The sequence below is a fragment of the Pseudoliparis swirei genome, chromosome 18, assembly GCF_029220125.1.
Source record: "Pseudoliparis swirei isolate HS2019 ecotype Mariana Trench chromosome 18, NWPU_hadal_v1, whole genome shotgun sequence".
Classification (NCBI taxonomy): Eukaryota; Metazoa; Chordata; class Actinopteri; order Perciformes; family Liparidae; genus Pseudoliparis; species Pseudoliparis swirei.
The window spans coordinates 5491630-5512075 of NC_079405.1; the positions used below are offsets into that span (position 1 = coordinate 5491630).

The following is a 20446-nucleotide window of genomic DNA, read 5'->3' on the forward strand; positions in this document are numbered from 1 at the left end:
TCTGCGTGTGTATCTACTTGTGTGCGCTCTATAGAGTAGAAGTCTGCATGTGTATCTACTTGTGTGCGCTCTATAGAGTAGAAGTCTGCGTGTGTATCTACTTGTGTGCGCTCTATAGAGTAGAAGTCTGCATGTGTATCTACTTGTGTGCGCTCTATAGAGTAGAAGTCTGCATGTGTATCTACTTGTGTGCGCTCTATAGAGTAGAAGTCTGCGTGTGTATCTACTTGTGTGCGCTCTATAGAGTAGAAGTCTGCATGTGTATCTACTTGTGTGCGCTCTATAGAGTAGAAGTCTGCATGTGTATCTACTTGTGTGCGCTCTATAGAGTAGAAGTCTGCGTGTGTATCTACTTGTGTGCGCTCTATAGAGTAGAAGTCTGCATGTGTATCTACTTGTGTGCGCTATAGAGTAGAAGTCTGTGTGTATCTACTTGTGTGCGCTCTATAGAGTAGAAGTCTGCGTGTGTATCTACTTGTGTGCGCTCTAGAGTAGAAGTATGCGTGTGTATCTACTTGTGTGCGCTCTATAGAGTGTGTGTGTCTACTTGTGCGCTATAGAGTAGAAGTCTGTGTATCTACTTGTGTGCTCTATAGAGTAGAAGTCTGTGTGTGTATCTACTTGTGCGCTCTATGGAGTAGAAGTCTGTGTGTATCTACTTGTGCGCTCTATAGTAGAAGTCTGCATGTGTATCTACTTGTGTGCGCTCTATAGAGTAGAAGTCTGTGTGTATCTACTTGTGCGCTCTATAGAGTAGAAGTCTGCGTGTATCTACTTGTGTGCTCTAGAGTAGAAGTCTGTGTGTGTATCTACTTGTGCGCTCTATAGAGTAGAAGTCTGTGTGTATCTACTTGTGCGCTCTATAGAGTAGAAGTCTGCGTGTATCTACTTGTGTGCTCTATAGAGTAGAAGTCTGTGTGTATCTACTTGTGTGCGCTCTATAGAGTAGAAGTCTGTGTGTATCTACTTGTGCGCTCATAGAGTAGAAGTCTGCATGTGTATCTACTTGTGTGCTCTCTATAGAGTAGAAGTCTGTGTGTATCTACTTGTGTGCGCTCTATAGAGTAGAAGTCTGCATGTGTATCTACTTGTGTGCGCTATAGAGTAGAAGTCTGTGTGTATCTACTTGTGTCGCTCTATAGAGTAGAAGTCTGTGTATCTACTTGTGTGCGCCTATAGTAGAAGTCTGCATGTGTATCTACTTGTGCGCTCTATGAGTAGAAGTGTGTGTATCTACTTGTGTGCTCTATAGAGTAGAAGTCTGTGTATCTACTTGTGTGTGTATCTACTTGTGTGCTCTATAGAGTAGAAGTCTGCATGTATCTACTTGTGTGCGCTCTATAGAGTAGAAGTCTGTGTGTATCTACTTGTGTGCGCCTATAGAGTAGAAGTCTTCTGTATCTACTTGTGTGCGCCCAGAAGTTGTGTATCTACTTGTGTGCGCTCTAGAGTAGAAGTCTGCATGTGTATCTACTTGTATCTACTTGTGCGCTCTATAGAGTTGTGTATCTACTTGTGTGCGCTCTATAGAGTAGAAGTCTGCGTGTGTATCTACTTGTCTCTATAGTAGAAGTCTGCGTGTGTATCTACTTGTGTGCGCTCTATAGAGTAGAAGTCTGCATGTGTATCTGCTCTATGGAGTAGAAGTCTGTGTGTCTACTTGTTGTGTTCTATAGAGTAGAAGTCTGCAGTGTATCTACTTGTGTGCGCCTAGAGTAGAAGTGTGTGTATCTACTTGTGTGCGCTCTATAGAGTAGAAGTCTGTGTGTCTACTTGTGCGCTCTATAGAGTAGAAGTCTGCATGTGTATCTACTTGTGTGCTCTATAGAGTAGAAGTCTGTGTGCATCTACTTGTGTGCGCATAGAGTAGAAGTCTGTGTGTATCTACTTGTGTGCTCTAGAGTAGAAGTCTGTGTGTATCTACTTGTGTGCGCTATAGAGTAGAAGTCTGTGTGTCTACTTGTGTAGAAGTCCGCATGTATCTACTTGTGTGCGCTCTATAGAGTAGAAGTCTGTGTATCTACTTGTGCGCCTATAGAGAAGTCTGTGTAATCCCTATGGAGTAGAAGTCTGTGTATCTCTTGTGTGCTAGTGTATCTACTTGTGTGCGCTCTAGAGTAGAAGTCTGCATGTGTATCTACTTGTGCGCTCTATAGAGTAGAAGTCTGCATGTGTATCTACTTGTGTGCGCTCTATGGAGTAGAAGTCTGTGTGTATCTACTTGTGCGCTCTATAGAAGTCTGTGTGTATCTGTGTGCGCTCTATAGAGTAGAAGTCTGCATGTGTATCTACTTGTGTGCGCTCTATAGAGTAGAAGTATGTGTGTATCTACTTGTGTGCGCTCTATAGAGTAGAAGTCTGCGTGTGTATCTACTTGTGTGCGCTATAGAGTAGAAGTCTACATGTGTATCTACTTGTGCGCTCTATGGAGTAGAAGTCTGCGTGTGTATCTACTTGTGTGCGCTCTATGAGTAAGTCTGCATGTGTATCTACTTGTGTGCGCTCTATAGAGTAGAAGTCTGTGTGTATCTACTTGTGTGCGCCTATAGAGTAGAAGTCTGTGTATCTACTTGTGCGCCTATAGAGTAAGTCTGTGTGTGTATCTACTTGTGTGCGCTCTATAGAGTAGAAGTCTGTGTGTATCTACTTGTGTGCTCTATAGAGTAGAAGTCTGTGTGTATCTACTTGTGTGCTCTATAGTAGAAGTCTGTGTGTATCTACTTGTGTGCGCTCTATAGAGTAGAAGTCTGTGTGTATCTACTTGTGCGCTCTATAGAGTAGTCTGTGTGTATCTACTTGTGTGCGCCTAGGTAGAAGTCTGCTGTATCCATGTGCGCCTATGGTAGAAGTCTGTGTGTATCTACTTGTGTGCGCTCTATAGAGTAGAAGTCTGTGTGTATCTACTTGTGCGCTCTATAGAGTAGAAGTCTACATGTGTATCTACTTGTGTGCGCTCTAGAGTAGAAGTCTGTGTGTATCTACTTGTGCGCTCTATAGAGTAGAAGTCTGCATGTATCTACTTGTGTCGCTCTAGAGTAGAAGTCTGTGTGTATCTACTTGTGCGCTCTATAGAGAAGTCTGCATGTGTATCTACTTGTGTGCTCTAGAGTAGAAGTCTGCGTGTGTATCTACTTGTGTGCGCTCTAAAGAGTAGAAGTCTGCGTGTGTATCTACTTGTGTGCGCTATAGAGTAGAAGTCTGTGTATCTACTTGTGTGCGCCTATAGAGTAGAAGTCTGTGTGTATCTACTTGTGTGCGCTATAGAGTAGAAGTCTGTGTATCTACTTGTGTGCGCTCTATAGAGTAGAAGTCTGTGTGTATCTACTTGTGCGCTCTATAGAGTAGAAGTCTGTGTGTGTATCTACTTGTGTGCTCTAGAGTAGAAGTCTGTGTGTATCTACTTGTGTGCGCTATAGTAGAAGTCTGTGTGTATCTACTTGTGCGCTCTATAGAGTAGAAGTCTGTGTGTATCTACTTGTGCGCTCTATAGAGTAGAAGTCTGTGTGTATCTACTTGTGTGCGCTCTATAGAGTAGAAGTCTGCGTGTATCTACTTGTGTGCGCTCTATAGAGTAGAAGTCTGTGTGTATCTACTTGTGTGCTCTATAGAGTAGAAGTCTGCGTGTATCTACTTGTGTGCGCTCTATAGAGTAGAAGTCTTGTGTATCTACTTGTGTGCGCTCTATAGAGTAGAAGTCTGTGTGTATCTACTTGTGTGCGCTCTATGTGTATCTACTTGTTGCGCTCTATGGAGTAGAAGTCTGTGTATCTACTTGTGTGCGCTCTATAGAGTAGAAGTCTGTGTGTATCTACTTGTGCGCTCTATAGAGTAGAAGTCTGCATGTGTATCTACTTGTGTGCGCTCTATAGAGTAGAAGTCTGTGTGTGTATCTTGTGTGCGCTCTAGAGTAGAAGTCTGCATGTATCTACTTGTGTGCTCTATAGAGTAGAAGTCTGCGTGTGTATCTACTTGTGTGCGCTCTATGGAGTAGAAGTCTGCATGTGTATCTACTTGTGTGCGCTCTATAGAGTAGAAGTCTGCATGTGTATCTACTTGTGTGCTCTATAGAGTAGAAGTCTGCATGTGTATCTACTTGTGCGCTATAGAGTAGAGTCTGCATGTGTATCTACTTGTGTGCGCTCTATAGAGTAGAAGTCTGTGTGTATCTACTTGTGTGCGCTCTATAGAGTAGAAGTCTGTTTGTGTATCTACTTGTGTGCCTATAGAGTAGAAGTCTGTGTATCTTGTGTGCGCTCTATGGAGTAGAAGTCTGTGTGTGTATCTTGTGTGCGCTCTATAGTAGAAGTCTGCGTGTGTATCTACTTGTGTGCTCTATAGAGTAGAAGTCTGTGTGTATCTACTTGTGTGCGCTCTATGGGTAGAAGTCTGTGTGTGTATCTACTTGTGTGCGCCTATAGAGTAGAAGTCTGCATGTATCTACTGTGCCTATAGAGTAGAAGTCTGCATGTGTATCTACTTGTGTGCGCTCTGTGTATCTACTTGTGTGCGCTCTATAGAGTAGAAGTCTCTGTGTATCTGCTGTGTCTATAGAGTATGTGTATCTACTTGTGTGCTCTAGAGTAGAAGTCTGTGTGTATCTACTTGTGTGCTCTATAGAGTAGAAGTCTGCATGTGTATCTACTTGTGTGCGCTCTATAGAGTAGAAGTCTGTGTGTATCTACTTGTGTGCTCTATAGAGTAAGTCTGTGTGTATCTACTTGTGTGCTCTATAGAGTAGAAGTCTGTGTGTATCTACTTGTGTGCCTATAGAGTAGAAGTCTGTGTGTATCTACTTGTGTGCGCTCTATAGAGTAGAAGTGCGTGTATCTACTTGTGCGCTCTATAGAGTAGAAGTCTGTGTGTATCTACTTGTGTGCTCTATGAGTAGAAGTCTGTGTGTGTATCTACTTGTGTGCGCTCTATAGAGTAGAAGTCTGTGTGCATCTACTTGTGTGCGCTCTATAGAGTAGAAGTCTGTGTATCTTGTGTGCGCCTATGGAGTAGAAGTCTGTGTATCTACTTGTGTGCGCTCTATAGAGTAGAAGTCTGTGTGTATCTACTTGTGTGCGCTCTAGAGTAGAGAAGTGTATCTACTTGTGTGCGCCTATAGAGTAGAAGTCTGTGTGTATCTACTTGTGTGCGCTCTATAGAGTAGAAGTCTTGTGTATCTACTTGTGTGCGCTCTATAGAGTAGAAGTCTGTGTGTATCTACTTGTGCGCTCTATAGAGTAGAAGTCTGTGTGTATCTACTTGTGTGCGCATAGTAGAAGTCTGTGTGTATCTACTTGTGTGCTCTATAGAGTAGAAGTCTGTGTGTATCTACTTGTGTGCGCTCTATAGAGTAGAAGTCTACGTGTGTATCTACTTGTGTGCGCTCTATAGAGTAGAAGTCTGCATGTGTATCTACTTGTGTGCGCTCTATAGAGTAGAAGTCTGTTTTTTTTGCTGTTGACAGTCGAGATGCCAGACGATCCTGAAGAGGTGCACATTATTCTTGCAGGTTAACGAGAGAGGAAAACATTCTCTGTCTTGGTCTTGATGCGAGTCCCAGTTGACCTTCAACATGAGCTCAGCGGGACTTGCTTTCCTTTTTAAGAGGCAGGCGACCTCGTTGCGTCTCCAATGCCCATAAATCAGCGGAGCCGGAGGGAAAACAGTGTCCATCCCTTTTCAAACATCTCGGTCTCACGCGGGGAGGAAAGTCCAAGAGACTACTGTTGCATGTCCAAACCGGGGCACGAGGGCCGAGGGAGGGGAGCGCCGTGGGTGGGCTCGCCAACGCCGCCGCCGCAGAGTGCCTTTGATGTATAGAGGCGCCTGGAGGCGCAGCGCGGGTGTGTTTGTGTTCAGACACAAACTCTTGGGATAACAGCGCCGAGGTGGAGGTCGGCCCCCGCTTGATACTGTGAATGCAGCTCATGCAGCGCGAGCAGTAAATGCATTATTTAACATGTGAACCATGCGTAAACAGCTGGAAGCGGCAACATACACGACGGAGGGGGGTCTTGTGCGCTCAGACGAAGATAAAAACCGCAGTCCAGCCGTTTTATCGCAATTTTGGATTTGTTGTGCTTCATGAAAGCTCATTTTGGTTTGTTCCAACACAATATTTAACCTTTAGCAGTAAACAGATCTAAAGCAAACGCTCGTTTCAAAGCTTGTTGCAATACCATTTTTTAAAATCAAAATGTATTTAATCTCATTCGATGCAACCCTTTATGTTTGTACATTCTCTAAATAAATTGAAAAAGACAGTATTGTTTATGGACTAGATTAAGTTTGGGAATGGAGTTGTAAATAAAGGAGGTGATTACTGTAATGAAGGGAGACGCATCTAGTGTCTCAATGTGTGCCATTCTTTGTGCCATATAGTGGCAAAAAAGACCAAATGTCATAATGTATAATTATGATAACATAAACGTATAAAAACTAGGGCTGTGAAACGATTAACATTTTTAATCGGATTAATCACAGGTTTTTGTGGATTCAAGATTTCAAGATTCAAGATGTTTTATTTGTCACATACACACACAGGGTGTGCAGTGAAATGAAAGTGGCAATGCTCAGCAGGAATGTGCAGGGGCAACAAGTACACACTATTTACAAATAAAAAACAACACAATATTTACAGTAAGTGTGTGTGTGTGTGTGTGTGTGTGTGTGTGTGCCTAAGAGGGGCAGTTGTGTGGGTCTATGTGGGGGTCCTGGTGAGGTCGGAGTTCACAATCCTGATGGCCTGAGGAAAGAAACTCCGTCTCAGTCTCTCTGTTCTTGCAGCGTGACTACGGAGGCGCCTGCCTGTACGCAGCAGCTGAAACAGTCTGTTGTTGGGGTGGTGAGGATCCTTCATGATCCTGCCGGCTCTGGTTCTGCACCTCCTGGTGTACAAGTCCTGCAGGGTGGGGAGTGTAGTATCAATAGTGCGCTCAGCCGAACGCACTACACTCTGCAGAGCCTCCCTGTCCTGAGCGGAGCAGTTGCCAAACCAGGCTGTGATGCTTCCTGTCAGGACGCCTCTACAGCTCCAGAGTAGAAGGACTGAAGGATCCTCTGGGAAACTTTAAATTTCCTCAGCTGCCTGAGGTGGTAGAGGCTGCCTTGCCTTTCTCACCAGAGTGTCTGTGTTTGTTGACCATGTCAGATCCTCGGTGATGTGGACTCCCAGGTATTTATACCCGCTCACCCTCTCCACAGTAGTCCCGTTAATCCCCAGTGGTGAGTACGTCCTCTGTTGTTGTACCCTCCTAAAGTCCACAATCAGCTCCTTAGTTTGGTGACATTCATGATGAGGCTGTTGTCCTGGCACCAGAGTGACAGATCAGCAACTTCCTCCAGGTAGGCCATCTCAGCGTTGTCGGAGATCAGGCCCACCACCACTGTGTCATCCGCAAACTTGATGATGGTGTTGGAGCTGAACCTGGCCACACAGTCATGTGTGTACAGGGAGTACAGTAGGGGCTGAGGACGCAACCCTGGGGATCCTGTGTTCAGGGTGAGGGATTTGAGGTGTGTCTGCCCACCCTGACCACCTGTGGCCTGGCGGTCAGGAAGTCCAGGATCCAAGCACACAGGGGGTGTTCAGTCCCAGCTCAATCAGCTTGCCGCCAGTCTGGAGGGACTATGGTGTTGAAAGCTGAACTATAATCAATGAACAGCAGTCTCACATAGCCCCCTCTGGCTGTCCAGATGAGAGAGTGTGGTGTGCAGTACCTGGGAGACAGCATCATCCGTGGATCTGTTTGGGCGATAAGCAAACTGCAGCGGGTCCATGGAGGAAGGGAGGAAGGCGCAGATGTAGTCCTTTATCAGCCTCTCAGCATTTCATGACCACCGAGGTGAGGGCCACGGTCGGTAGTCATTCATACATGCTGGAGAAGCATTCTTGGGCACAGGGACAATAGTGGATCTCTTGAAGCAGGCGGGGACCACGGACTCAGCCAGGAGAGGTTGAATATTGTGGTGAACACTGAGCTAGCTGGTTAGCACAGGTCTTCAGTACTCCCAGATATGCCATCTGGACCTGCAGCTTTCCTGGTGTTCACCCTCAACAGAGCCCTCCTCACACTGTGCTCGGTCACAGAGAGTGTGTGTTCATCCCAAGCGGTAGAACTCACCACGGCTACGCTAACGGTGTTGTTGTTAGCGGCGAGCTAGCGCTGTTGTTGCTAGCCTCAAACCGTGCATAAAATGAGTTCAGGTCGTCCGCTAGGGATGCGTCGGCACTCACCATTGCGGGGTCTGCTCTGGTAGTCTGTGATAGTCCGTAGCCCCTGCCATAGGCGCCTGGTGTCGCGCTGCTCCATCTGTGATTCCACTCTGTCTCGGTACCTCCTTTTGGCGTCCTTCACCGCCTCCTCAGTCCATAGACCGCTGCCTTGTACTGTCCATGTTGCCGGATACAAGACCGGAGTTATAGGCAGCAGTACGGGCGTTCACAGCTTCACGGATGGATCTATCAACCCACGGCTTTTGGTTAGGAAAGTCCCTAACTTTACCGTGGGGACGATGGTGTCCGTTAAGCGTTGCTATGAGGCTCATTGCTACTCGAACTCGCTGGCGTCACTGGAACTGGATTGGATCATGTCCCAGTCGACGATACTCAGAGCGTCCTGTAGCTCAGCCTCTGATTGGTCAGACCACCGCATTACGTTCCTCGTCACTACCGCTTCCCGCGATCCTTTGTTTATACTCCGGAAGCAGAAAAATGGCGGCATGGTCTGATTTCCTAACGGAGGGAGAGAGACAGCCTTAGCCTCTCTTGAATGGCGATAGCAGTGGTCCAACGTTCTTTCCTCTGGTAGCACACGTAATGTGCTGGTGAAAGTTCGCATGACTTTTTAGGTTTGCCTTGTTAAAGTCCCCAGCCACCACCACAGCCGTCGGGATACTTGTTCTGATGCCGACATAACACATCGTGTAGGTCCGATAGTGCTACGTCGGTGTCCGCTTGTGGTGGAATGTGAGACGGCTGTGGTGATGACCGAGCTGAACTCCCGGGAAGGTAGAATGGACGGCATGAGATCGTCAGATGTTCCAGGTTCGTGACAGGAACGAAAGAGTCTTAATGTTCTTGGGGTCACACCACATGTTGTTTGTCATGAAGCAAACACCTCCACCCTTAGATTTACCAGACTCTTCCGTTCTGTCTGCACGGAAAACAGAGAAGGACTCGGTTGGGCATATGACTCGATCCGGCACCAGCGGGTCAGCCAAGTTTCCGTCAGACAAAAGATGTTACAATCCGCATGTCCCGTTGGAATCTGATCCTTGCCCTAAAATCATCCATCTTATTTTCCAGAGACTGGACGTTAGCAAGAAGGATGCTGGGCAAGGTGGACGGTGGGCTTGAACTCTCAGTCTGTTCAATTCCGCTCCGTTTCTCGATGTTTTCGTCTCCCGTAGTAGCGGCTCCACTGTTGTTGTTGCGGTTCGCACGATCTCTGCCGGCCACGCTGGATCGATGGAAAAAGTGGACAAAAACCCTTGTTTTGCGCAAAAGTTTATGTCCAAAAGTGTGCTGCGGTCGTATGTTGTTAGTGCCGATGTGTTTGTGGCAAAGAAAATATTAAAAATAAACACAAAAACTAAAAGAGCGCACAATCTCCGCGGAGCTGCCGCGACGGCGACTGGACACAGCCGCGCCATCACACGTTAGCATGTTATTAAAATAACATGCTTAATCATGATTAATCACATATTACCGATATTCTCGGTATATTTTGTGAGAACATAGAGATTTATGACAAAAGACGGATATATACATTTATACATTCTTCTATACAATGGTGCTGCAACTCAGCAGTTATTTAGCAGTTTTCTTCCATATGGAACATTAATACATCTTCATCCTAAACAGAATGTTTAACCCTCCTGTTACCTTTCGGGTCAATTTGACCCCATTCAATGTTTAATGTCGGTGTTCTTTGGGGTCAATTTGACCCCAGGCTGTTTTTCACTGTGTCAAACATATCAGAAATATCAACTTTTTTATTTATTTAAAGGGCTATTTAGGTAGTCAACAAACAAACATAAAGTACCTCACACTTAAACTTGGGAAGCAATATTAATTCTAATAATTTTCTGGAGGTTTTAATTGCTGGGGTCAAATTGACCCCGAGGGTAAAATATGTTCGTAAATGTAAAGGTAACAGGAGGGTTAAACAGAGCATGTTTCTCTTGTTTGTCAACCATTAACTCCACCATGATACAATCTAAAGGTGGACAGATTGACAAGTGACTTTTTTGCTGGGTCCCGTTGCGCGCACGGAGCTCTGTGGCGCGGGAGACGGAGATCGATAAGTGTTAACGCAACGCGAAGAGACAGAGATGACATGCTGCTGTGGAGATACGATCAACAACAGACGTTTAGTTTAATAAAAGAACAAAGGCGTGCTCCAGAGAACATGTCAGGGGGCGGGCCAATCTCTTTAATGTCATGCGATCTACCGACACTACGCCGCGATCGAATGGCAGGTCGCGATCGACGTGTTGAGACCCTGATCTACAGGAAGTAAAAGTCGTAACAAGGTTTCCGGAGGTGAACCTGCGGAAGGATCATTACCGATGAACAGACCGTCTGCATGAGAGCGGACAGAGTTCAGATTGAAGTGGTGGATTGGAAGCTCATTTTGCAAGTGACTTTTTTTTCGTCCCGACGACCAACAACAGACGGATTGGAAGCTCATTCTGCGCATGCGTTAAAAAAAAAAAACTAGTTAAACCTGTAATTGAATTAACTGAGTTAACGCGTTATTTTTCACAGCACTAATAAAAACGTAACAAATTTACCATACTTGTACTAAAATTAAAAAATGTAATTAATAAGAAAATCAAACAATACTTACACTTATTAGGCTTATCAGAAGGCTTCATGTCACGATTGATGGAGGAGGAAAGAGGTCTGGTGCTACGACGGTGCATCGTTTGACTGACGGCTGCAGGCTGTAAAGTTTCGGCTGTAGAAACTTAACAAGAACTTTGCTCGGGACTTGTGCCTCTTCTGGTTTCATGACGGAATATAGATGCTTTCTGAGCTCGACACAGAGATCAAATAAAGAGCTTCTTAAGACAAAAGATTTGCAGATAAAGGTCACCGTGACCTGCACACAGATACAGCGCTCATCGAGCCATCCGTACACAATGAGATCGAGGGTTCCGACTGTGTGGCAGGTTTTGATGCTCGGATCAGATTGCGTCAGGAGAAACCGTTGCGCACAGGGTCGCCATAGCCCTCGATGAGGAAACAGAAGATGAAGGGATTAGAGGTGGAGTGGAATATATTGAAGGCAGGCAGCTAATATTTTGGGATCGGCGTCAAATGTCAAATTGCATCTAGATTGTAATCGAGAGGTGGATCGATTGAACTGCTCCCGTGTTGAAATAAAACAAAAGAAATGTTTCGATACTTAATCATCTTGTTATTTTGGTCTCCTTGCAGAAAGACACCAAAGTGAAGATTGAAAGTGTTCTGCAGGAGCTGTGTGGCGAAGACTGCAAGCTGGATCTCTACCAAGAGGACAACTCGGACCAAATCCTTGTGTCGGGAAAATATGTTGAAGGTCAGTAGCGCTATTAAATGACAAATGACGTGCGCAACATAGACTTAAAAATATATATTGCCTCACAGCAAGAGGTCCTCCTGTCAATCCTGGTCGGTCCTCCAGGTCCTTTTTCTGTGAGTCGGTATTGTTCCTCCTCCGTCGTGGCGCGTGGGTTCTCCGGCATCTCGTTTCCACCACCATAAGACATGCACAGCACATAGCCTCACCGGTTGTATGGATGATGTGAAGTGTTGGTGGTGGTGCCGGAGGGCTGCCACGCCTGCTTTGTCTGCCCCAGTGTCCAGTCTGCCCCAGGGCAGCTGTGGCTACTGGGCAGACACACACCACCCGTGATGACTGTGTGATGTCGCGACGGACTCTGTAAGCGACTTATGTGAATAGTGAAGCGCTATTATTATATAAAATTAAAATATTATTATTATTATATTTCGACAATAGACCTCTAAAGCTGTTTAAATGGCTCATGATTTCCTGTGTTCATGCAGCAATGTAAGCCGTGGGGCACGAGTTCAACCTCGCAAACTCAGCCTACTTGGAAAGGTCCACAGACCGGTTGATATCAAAGTCTTTCAGCATTTTTTTTTAAGTAGGCGTGTTTCTCCTTCCGACCGGAAATGTGAGCTCCTCTATGGGCATGCATCTTTGCAAACTGTTACCAGAGCTGGCCGTAAACGGGCCAGAGGCCTCCGCCACAAACTGGTAAAACCCTCCTTACAGACGCATTGTCTGAATGCCCCATAACGTCCAAAAAAGGCTCCTAATACCGGGATAAATCATCATGTCCCATGTCTGAATCCGAAAAGGCTCCATTCGGAATAAGGCCTAAGGCTGAATATTGTCATATTCGGATGAATATTGGGACGTTAGCGTGCGTGTAAATCTAGTCACGTTTTCCCCCTCATAAGATCAGATGAGCAGCCATGACGCAAATAACTAATAACTTTTTTTATTTTTTATTTGCAGATGACGTTGCAGGCATGGCTGACAAGTTCAACAATGACAACATCAAAGATAAGGTAAAGCATCACGTGTGTTGCATTGTAGAAATTCTCCACAGTACCAAGCTGGTACTCACTGTGACATCATCATCCCGTTCACTTGGAAGAGGCCTGTGAAAATACCCAACAATACGACGATAAAACGCTGCATCTGCTGGACTCGGCCACCGTGTATTTGCTGATTGAGTCATAATCAAACACTTTGTGTCGACGTCTCTGAAGGCTTCACGCTGCCAGGCTGTCCACAAACAGTCTACTTGTCAGCTGCAAAGCATTGTTCCTACTATCTAGGGAACAATCTGGGCTTAAGGGTGTGCCTTTCACACCCTTCTGTCTTTTTGCATTCAATTCAATTCAGTTTATTTGTATAGCCCAATTTCACAAATTACAAATTTGTCTCGGAGTGCTTTACAATCTGTACACATAGACATCCCTGCCCCAAAACCTCACATCGGACCAGGAAAAACTCCCAAATAACCCTTCAGGGGGAAAAAAAGGGAAGAAACCTGGAGGAGAGCAACAGAGGAGGATCCCTCTCCTAGGATGGACAGATGCAATAGATGTAATGTGTACAGAAGGACATATTTAGAGTTAAAATACATTCAATGAATATGACAGAGTGTATGAATAGTTCATAGTAGGCATATTCCACGATGGAGACCTCCACGATCCATCAGGCAGATGGCGGTGGGGAGGAGGAGGAGGCGGAGTCTCAACAGGACAGTGGCGTAGTCATGAGCAGGAATTCCACGACCCAGACGATCCATCAGGCAGATAGGATCTATGCCGTCTCATAGGGTCGGATGACCCCATGAGACGTAAAGACAAAAGGACTTCCGGGGAGAAAGCAGAGTTAGTAACGTGATTGAGAGATGAAAATTCATCCTTTGGGATCCTTTAAGGAGAAAAAGAGGAGATAGGTACTCAGTGCATCCTAAACGTCGGCAGCTAAGCAGCTATAAGCATATCAAGGGCTGGAGGGCAAACCTGATTCAGCCCTAACTATAAGCTCTGTCAAAGAGGAAGGTCTTAAGTCTACTCTTAAACGAGGTGACTGTGTCTGCCTCCCGGACTGAAATTGGAAGCTGGTTCCATAAAAGAGGAGCTTGATAACTAAAGGCTCCCATTCTACTTTTTAAGACTCTAGGAACTACAAGTAGTCCGCATTTAGTGAGCGAGCTCTAGTGGCAATATGGTACGACAAGCTCCTTAAGATATGATGGAGCATCACCAATCAAGGCTTTGTAGGTTAAGAGAAGAATTTTAAAAGTGATTCTTGATTTTACTTGATTTTACATTCAACAAACACAACATTATCCTCTTTAGGCCAGCATGTGTTGAATAACATGATTTGTAATTTACCAGCGTATCAGCCGAACAGTCTCTGAGTTAATTAATTACATGCAATGTACAGCAGCGTAACACATGCTTAGTATTTCATTTCCCATGCATGTCACATTCAGTCTGTACACAGCGTTTGAAGATGTGTTTGGTTTGAACTTTGACTTTTATTTTGACTGTTATTTTGCTCTCATTCTTGTCATCAGACCGATGTGGAGCAGGCGGTACCGCGCTGGGGGAAGAACTCTAAGTTGGTGCTGGTTTCCTTGCTGCTGACTGGCCTGCTGCTGGCTGCCCTGCTGGTAGCTGCTTATTACCTCAAGACCCACCGCAAGAACTCCAAAGGAGTCAGACTAGTGAGTAGATGAGAAGAGCGGTGCCACGCCGGGAAGCCCGCGTCACACACCTGTCGCGGTTTTCATTCATAGGGAAACGTTCACGTTGTATTTCAGACGGGCGGCAACCTCCGGTTCTGAAAAGTGAAGCCAATGCTTAAGTGCAGTGGTCCCCAAACTAAGGCCCGCGGGCCGGATACGGCCCACCTCCACATTTGGCCCGGCCCCCTGAACAATACCTTTTTTTTTTCGGTCTGGCCACGCAAATCCTAGACTAGCCCCTGTCAAATAGAATGGAATAATGGCGAAAAGGTTAGGTAAGATCCCGGAAAGGGTTGTTAATATTTGGTTATGTGGCTTTCTGGAAAACAATAAATGTTTGCATTTAGGCACTTCTGCGGTCCTCACACTTTTTCTGTTACAAACTGACCCCGGCCCCCATCAGAGAAGGGAACAGTTATATGGCCCTCACAGGAAAACATTTGGGGACCCCTGCTTAAGTGCCTTGAACTTGTCTTCTTTCTAATGGCCATCAGGGGGCGACTCCTCTGGTTGTAAAAAGAAGTTGAATTGAATAGAAGTCAATGAGAACTTCTCTGTAAACATTGTAAACACTAGTGTACCTGAATAGAAGTCAATGAGATCTTTATTACCTCTGTAAACATTGTAAACACTAGTGTTCCCACTAGATTCAAGTCTCCAGTACAGCATGATGTTTATTATATAAATGATGGTTTCATTGAGGCGATAATGCAAGGTACGCATTAGGGCGTGGCTACCTAGTTTTCCGGTCTGGGAGTTGTCTGTGTTTTTAGTTTAGAACTTAAACCCAATGTGATTTCAGTCCATGCAAGTTATGGTATCCGTCACATCTGGTTCAAAAACCGTAAAGCCTGCAAGCCAATGGGTGACATCACAGTTACTACGTCCACTTTTTAAATATAGTCGATGAGTTCACGTCACAGATACACTACCGTTCAAAACTTTGGGATCGCCCAGACAATTTCGTGTCTTCCATGAAAAATCACACTTTTATTTATCAAATGAATATAAAATATAGTCAAGACATTGACAAGGTGAGAAATAATGATTAATATTTGAAGTATTAATTTTGTTCTTCAAATGTCAAGCTCAAAGGAAGGCCAGTTGTATAGCTTATATCACCAGCATAACTGTTTTCAGCTGTGCTAACATAATTGCACGGGTTTTCTAATCAGACATTAGTCTTCTAAGGCGATTAGCAAACACAATGTACCATCAGAACACTGGAGTGATAGTTGCTGTAAAAGGGCCTCTATACACCTATGGAGATATTTCATTAGAAACCAGACGTTTCCACCTAGAATAGTCATTTACCACATTAACAATGTAGAGAGTGTATTTCTGATTAATTTTATTTTATCTTTATTGAAAAAACAGTGCTTTTCTTTGAAAAATAAAGTCATTTCTAAGTGATCCCAAACTTTTGAACGGTAGTGTATATCTTTCTCATCTTCGACGGTTAGAATAAAATGCACTAATGATAATGGTGAGTGGTCGGTAGAGTCCATTTACCACCTTTACTTACCTAGAATGACATCATTTGGCCCTAAAAGATCAAGTTCACTAAGGAAATTGAACATGGTGACGTATAAAAATAAGAAAAGCACATATGGATTTGAGGTCAAACGTATGGTTATCCTCCGGTCAATTACTCACTCGAGGGACGTCACGTGTCCTTTAACTCAAAGCAGCTTCGAGTGCTTTCGGCTTTCTCTACATCAATTCGTTGCCAGTGGGCTACAGATGGTTTTATTTTATTTTTTTGCTTCTTTGAAGCTCATGACATCATTTTTTAAAGCGTTTACATATGGCGGCACACCCATATGATGGTTGGTATGAAACAGATCGCCGCATTGTCTTTTTCCCCCGTCACAGGCATCAAATGTTATTGTCACGGTTCCTGCCGAGACACAAATCACCTCATAGAACTCAAACAAAGTCGCTGACAATGGGTCAAAACGCTCAGCTTGAAGCAAAGAAAAACAACAAGCTCGATATGCGTTCATATTGGAAACCTTCCAACTGTAACAACAATCTCCAAACACTTTGAGTACACACAGCTGAGAACAATGAAACCCACGAGCAAAGTGTGCATTTGTTTACTTTTGCACAACGCCCACAAAAGCATTCACACACACACACAGACAGACACACACACACAGACAGACAGACACACACACACACTTGTTTGCATTCTCTTTTTTATACAGTCAAATTGAACGTGTTGGTGCTAAATGTGCATCTTAAAGCTGTCTGAGTTCTGACGCCAGTGTTGCCCGCACGCTTCTCTCAGGCCGAGTCTTTCCAGGTGGATGAGGAGAACCAGGCCAATACCCTGGTGTCTGTGGCCCCCCTCCCTCAAGAGCCCCTCGACAAGCCGTCCGCCAACGGCGAGTCTCCGGCGGAAAATGGGACCAACCCGGCCCCCACCGCCAACGGACACTCTGCCACCCAGACTCCGGTGGCCGACACGGAGATGTGAGCGGTGACGACCCCCCTGACCTCCCCGCCGTGCCCGTCGCCGCCGCCGGGACCCACCGACCCACAAGGCCCTCTCCACCGCCTCCGAGACTGTCCACGCACTGAGGCAGATTCAACACGGATCCGCCGCACGCGCTCGCCTCCCCTCCTCTGCGCCTCGACGACGATGACGATACTGACAATGCCTGCAATGTGAAAAGTTTGGGATCGCTGGCCTTTTGCCGGTGCCAAAAAAAAAGGGGCCTACATGCGCTGTGTTTGGGACTGAGACTGCTCAGCGGGGCACTGACTGGGATTTTGTTAGCTGCCCTGACTTCAGTCGAGTTGTAACAATCATTGTAGAAGCCACAAATAATGCCAAACGTGTGCTGCTGATTCCCGAAGAAGCTGCAGCACATGATTTATTATTTCAATCCACAACTGTGGCGCAAAGAAACCACATGAAGCCGTGCAGTTGAAAGGAGACAAGTTTTTTGTATTGTTCTAACGAGGACTGAAGGCTCACTTAATTGGGTTTTTTATTTTCTTATCTATTTGATTTGTGAAATGTTTGTTTTTCGTAGCCTCTGTTTTTGCCTGAACTTTGTTAAGACCTATAAAGCACGAGATGGGCAACCAAAAAGTGATTGACAGAGATCCGATTTAAAATAATGAAAAGAAAAAAGGTTCTTGTTACTGTTGTAACCGATGAGCACAACGTACAGCTCGCAACAAAGATAGCAGGCAGGTTTTTTGGGAGGTAGGAAATGACGCCATCAAGCTATTAAAGAAATGGAAATGTCAGTTATTAAACTATTTGTATTTACCGGAATGCTTTAAGCTGATCAGCATAACAAACTAAAACCTTTGGTCAAAGGTTAATTGGGATATGTTGCAAACAGGGTTACCAAGCTGGTAAATACAATCTCTGCCAGGATATTTCTACATAACATAAAGCAGATTCAGCATTCCCAAGACCGCCTTTATCTCTTTGTTGAAATATAAAAAATGCTTAGATTAGTCGTACATATTTTTGGGGGCTTCTCTTTTGAACATCTGGCTGCTTTCATAATATAGTGCATGTGTAAATACCCCTGCTCTCTCTGTTAGTCGTGCCTGTGCCTGACTCATAAACTGTGATTGTTGACAATATCTTCATGGGTTGTCTTCAGCTTACTTCTGTTGCGACTACATCATTTATGAAGAGAAACATTTTAATATACACATCAAACATCCTCCCCGCCAGGTTTGGGCTCGATCACACCAGACGCGCCTCTCAAAAACGCGGCGCCCGCAAAACCATTGATTCCCTATGGTACGGCGCGCCTTTCAGACGTGCCTTTTAAACGCCACGCGGCACGGTTTTTTGGTGTTTTTCAGCCGCGGTTAAAAGTTAAAAAATTCTCAACTTTAAGCACGAGGCGCGGAGGCGCGCCGCTCATCAATGTCACACTCGGCCAATGCAGCCAATCGAATCAAGCAGGAGGCTTTCCTTCCTGTTTTCCCGAGGAGAACCTCATATCAGCGGTATTTAATGACGAAGATTATTTATCTAAACACGACTCAAACTGACTCCTGCTCGGTCGGAAGTGCAACTGAAAGCCTCGCCATCGAGACACAATTCGCGGAATAGATGGTGGTGTTCCTCGTACTCTTTCTTTTTTTTAAATATCTTGAACCCAAAATTAACGGCTGGTTGCGCACGCAGGTCCGTTCCACAGGCGCATCGCACTGTTTTGCCCGGCACGTTTTTGCCTAGGCGTTTTTTAGAGTCGCGTCTGGTGTGATTGTGCCCCTTCTGTCATTGCCCACGTGACCATTGAAGTCACCCAGGAGAACTTTGGAGTCGGCAGGTCCAGGACCCCTCCCACCCACTCCAAAAAGGCTGTGTACTCTGAACACAAACAACAGTCTTACTCCCCGCACAGTGGGCGTAGTGAGGCGACACTCTCGTTCTCCTGGGAGAAATCAAACACAGCAGCGCTCAGTCGGGGGCTCGTGAGTATTTCCGCTAGTGACATTCCACGCTCCTATGCTGCCGGCAATCGGCTTGTGTTATACGAAACAAACAAAGAGGATTCTCAGGTTTTAATTCAATTCTACACGAGCACAATAAAAACCCTCTTTGATAACAAAGTTAGGTTATATAAGGGATGTCAGTCATACGGCTCATCTGCTAAATCAAAACAAGAAAAAACACTTTCTGACATCACTCGGATCATTTTATCAGCGCCGGTAATTACATCATTGCTGTCACACAATTAAAAAGTGCCTGATCAGCGTTGGCTGGGGAAAATCCATAATGAATGTCGATACGACGATTATACGGAGCGCGTTTCCCCAAATTAATACAAATCGTGGCCGTATGTGTTGTGATGATATTTTCAGGCCGTAACTCAAGCATTAGTCTCAACAGCGCTGCTCACGCTCCTCTTGTCCATCCTGCCACGCAAAGCATGATGGTATGTGGCCCTTTTGTTCGTGACCATCGGTTTATCCTCAACAACCAGTGAAACAAAACGAGTCTGTCTGCTTTTAACGTCCACTTCCCCAAAAACAAATACAACCTATCACGAAAAAAAGGTTCTCGGTACTCGTAAATCTAAAAATGAGCGTGTTATATAAAGCAAACAAGACGATTATAAAGGAGTCATATAATTGCACTGGCCACAATACAACTCTCTCTTTCAAGGTCAGAATGATAGTTTTCATGATGATCTTTTAAGGCAAATCAATATTTTGACTAAGTCAGAAGAGAAAAAAGGCCGAAGCACTAAAGCCTGCTCATCATCGAAAAGCAAATCCGGTATTCAAAACATCAGGAAGTCAATGAGGTAATGATGATGAACCGAGTTGCGTGTACAGGAGAGGGAGGACTCTTTCAAAAGGCTGCTGCAAATTTCACTGATGCGGTTTGAGACATTCATGGAAAGACACGGATGGGATCTAATAACGTAAAGTTATATACGTTCAAGTATTTAATGCCAATTGGTCACATCTGGCTTGACACATTTAATACAAAAAGATCATGCTGCTTTTCAATGAAAGTGGCTGAAAAAACACACACAGAGTGATATATCTGAACATCTACATATTTGCATTGACATTCAAAGCAAACTTAAGCTCCCATTTTGCCCCATTTGTGAACATTTGAATGCCTCATTTTGAATCAGTGCACACGAGGCGTCCTGGTCATTTTCATAACGCCGTAGCCTGCTCTGTGATTGGGTGCTTGCTGCTCCTTCAGGTGTAGTAAAGACCCTTGACAGGCGGAGAGACTTTCACAGAACAGAACCTCGACTGCAACTCAAGATGGAGAAGAGTGCTCCCGTGTGTCTCATCCTCACTTGTTTCTTCACGGTGGCTCTCGGTCAGTTCAATATGTATATCGCAGAAGAAAAGACTTGGCAAGAGGCCAGAAACTACTGCATGGAGCATTACATTGATCTGACTACAATCAGGACCCAGGAAGAAGATAATCAGCTCAGCAGCTTTCCTCATCGGGACAAAACCTGGATCGGTCTCTCCAAAGACGGCAAAGATAACTGGAAGTGGGTGGGAGGGGAAAATGTAACGTACAGCCGCTGGAAAAGAAGCACTTTTGACATTGACAAAAATTGCGTGGAGCAGAAGGAAGACGGCTGGCATGACAAACCCTGCAACGATAAACACCCCTTCTTCTGTTCATTCCACAACCTGGTTTTGGTGA

The 20446-nt window shown here is 45.0% G+C and overlaps 1 protein-coding gene across 2 annotated transcripts in view; it reads left to right on the forward strand.

Moving 5' to 3' along the window:
• The window catches only part of si:ch211-286o17.1 (hematopoietic progenitor cell antigen CD34), a 35104-nt gene extending 17215 nt beyond the window's left edge, over nucleotides 1-17889 (forward strand). For both annotated transcript variants that reach the window (XM_056438424.1, XM_056438425.1), the window contains exons 5-8: nucleotides 11438-11558; nucleotides 12525-12577; nucleotides 14107-14256; nucleotides 16571-17889. In XM_056438424.1, the coding sequence (XP_056294399.1) occupies nucleotides 11438-11558; nucleotides 12525-12577; nucleotides 14107-14256; nucleotides 16571-16759 (513 nt within the window). In that variant the 3' untranslated portion in view covers nucleotides 16760-17889. The remainder of the gene's footprint in view (nucleotides 1-11437; nucleotides 11559-12524; nucleotides 12578-14106; nucleotides 14257-16570) is intronic.
• Nucleotides 17890-20446: the final 2557 nt, after the last annotated feature.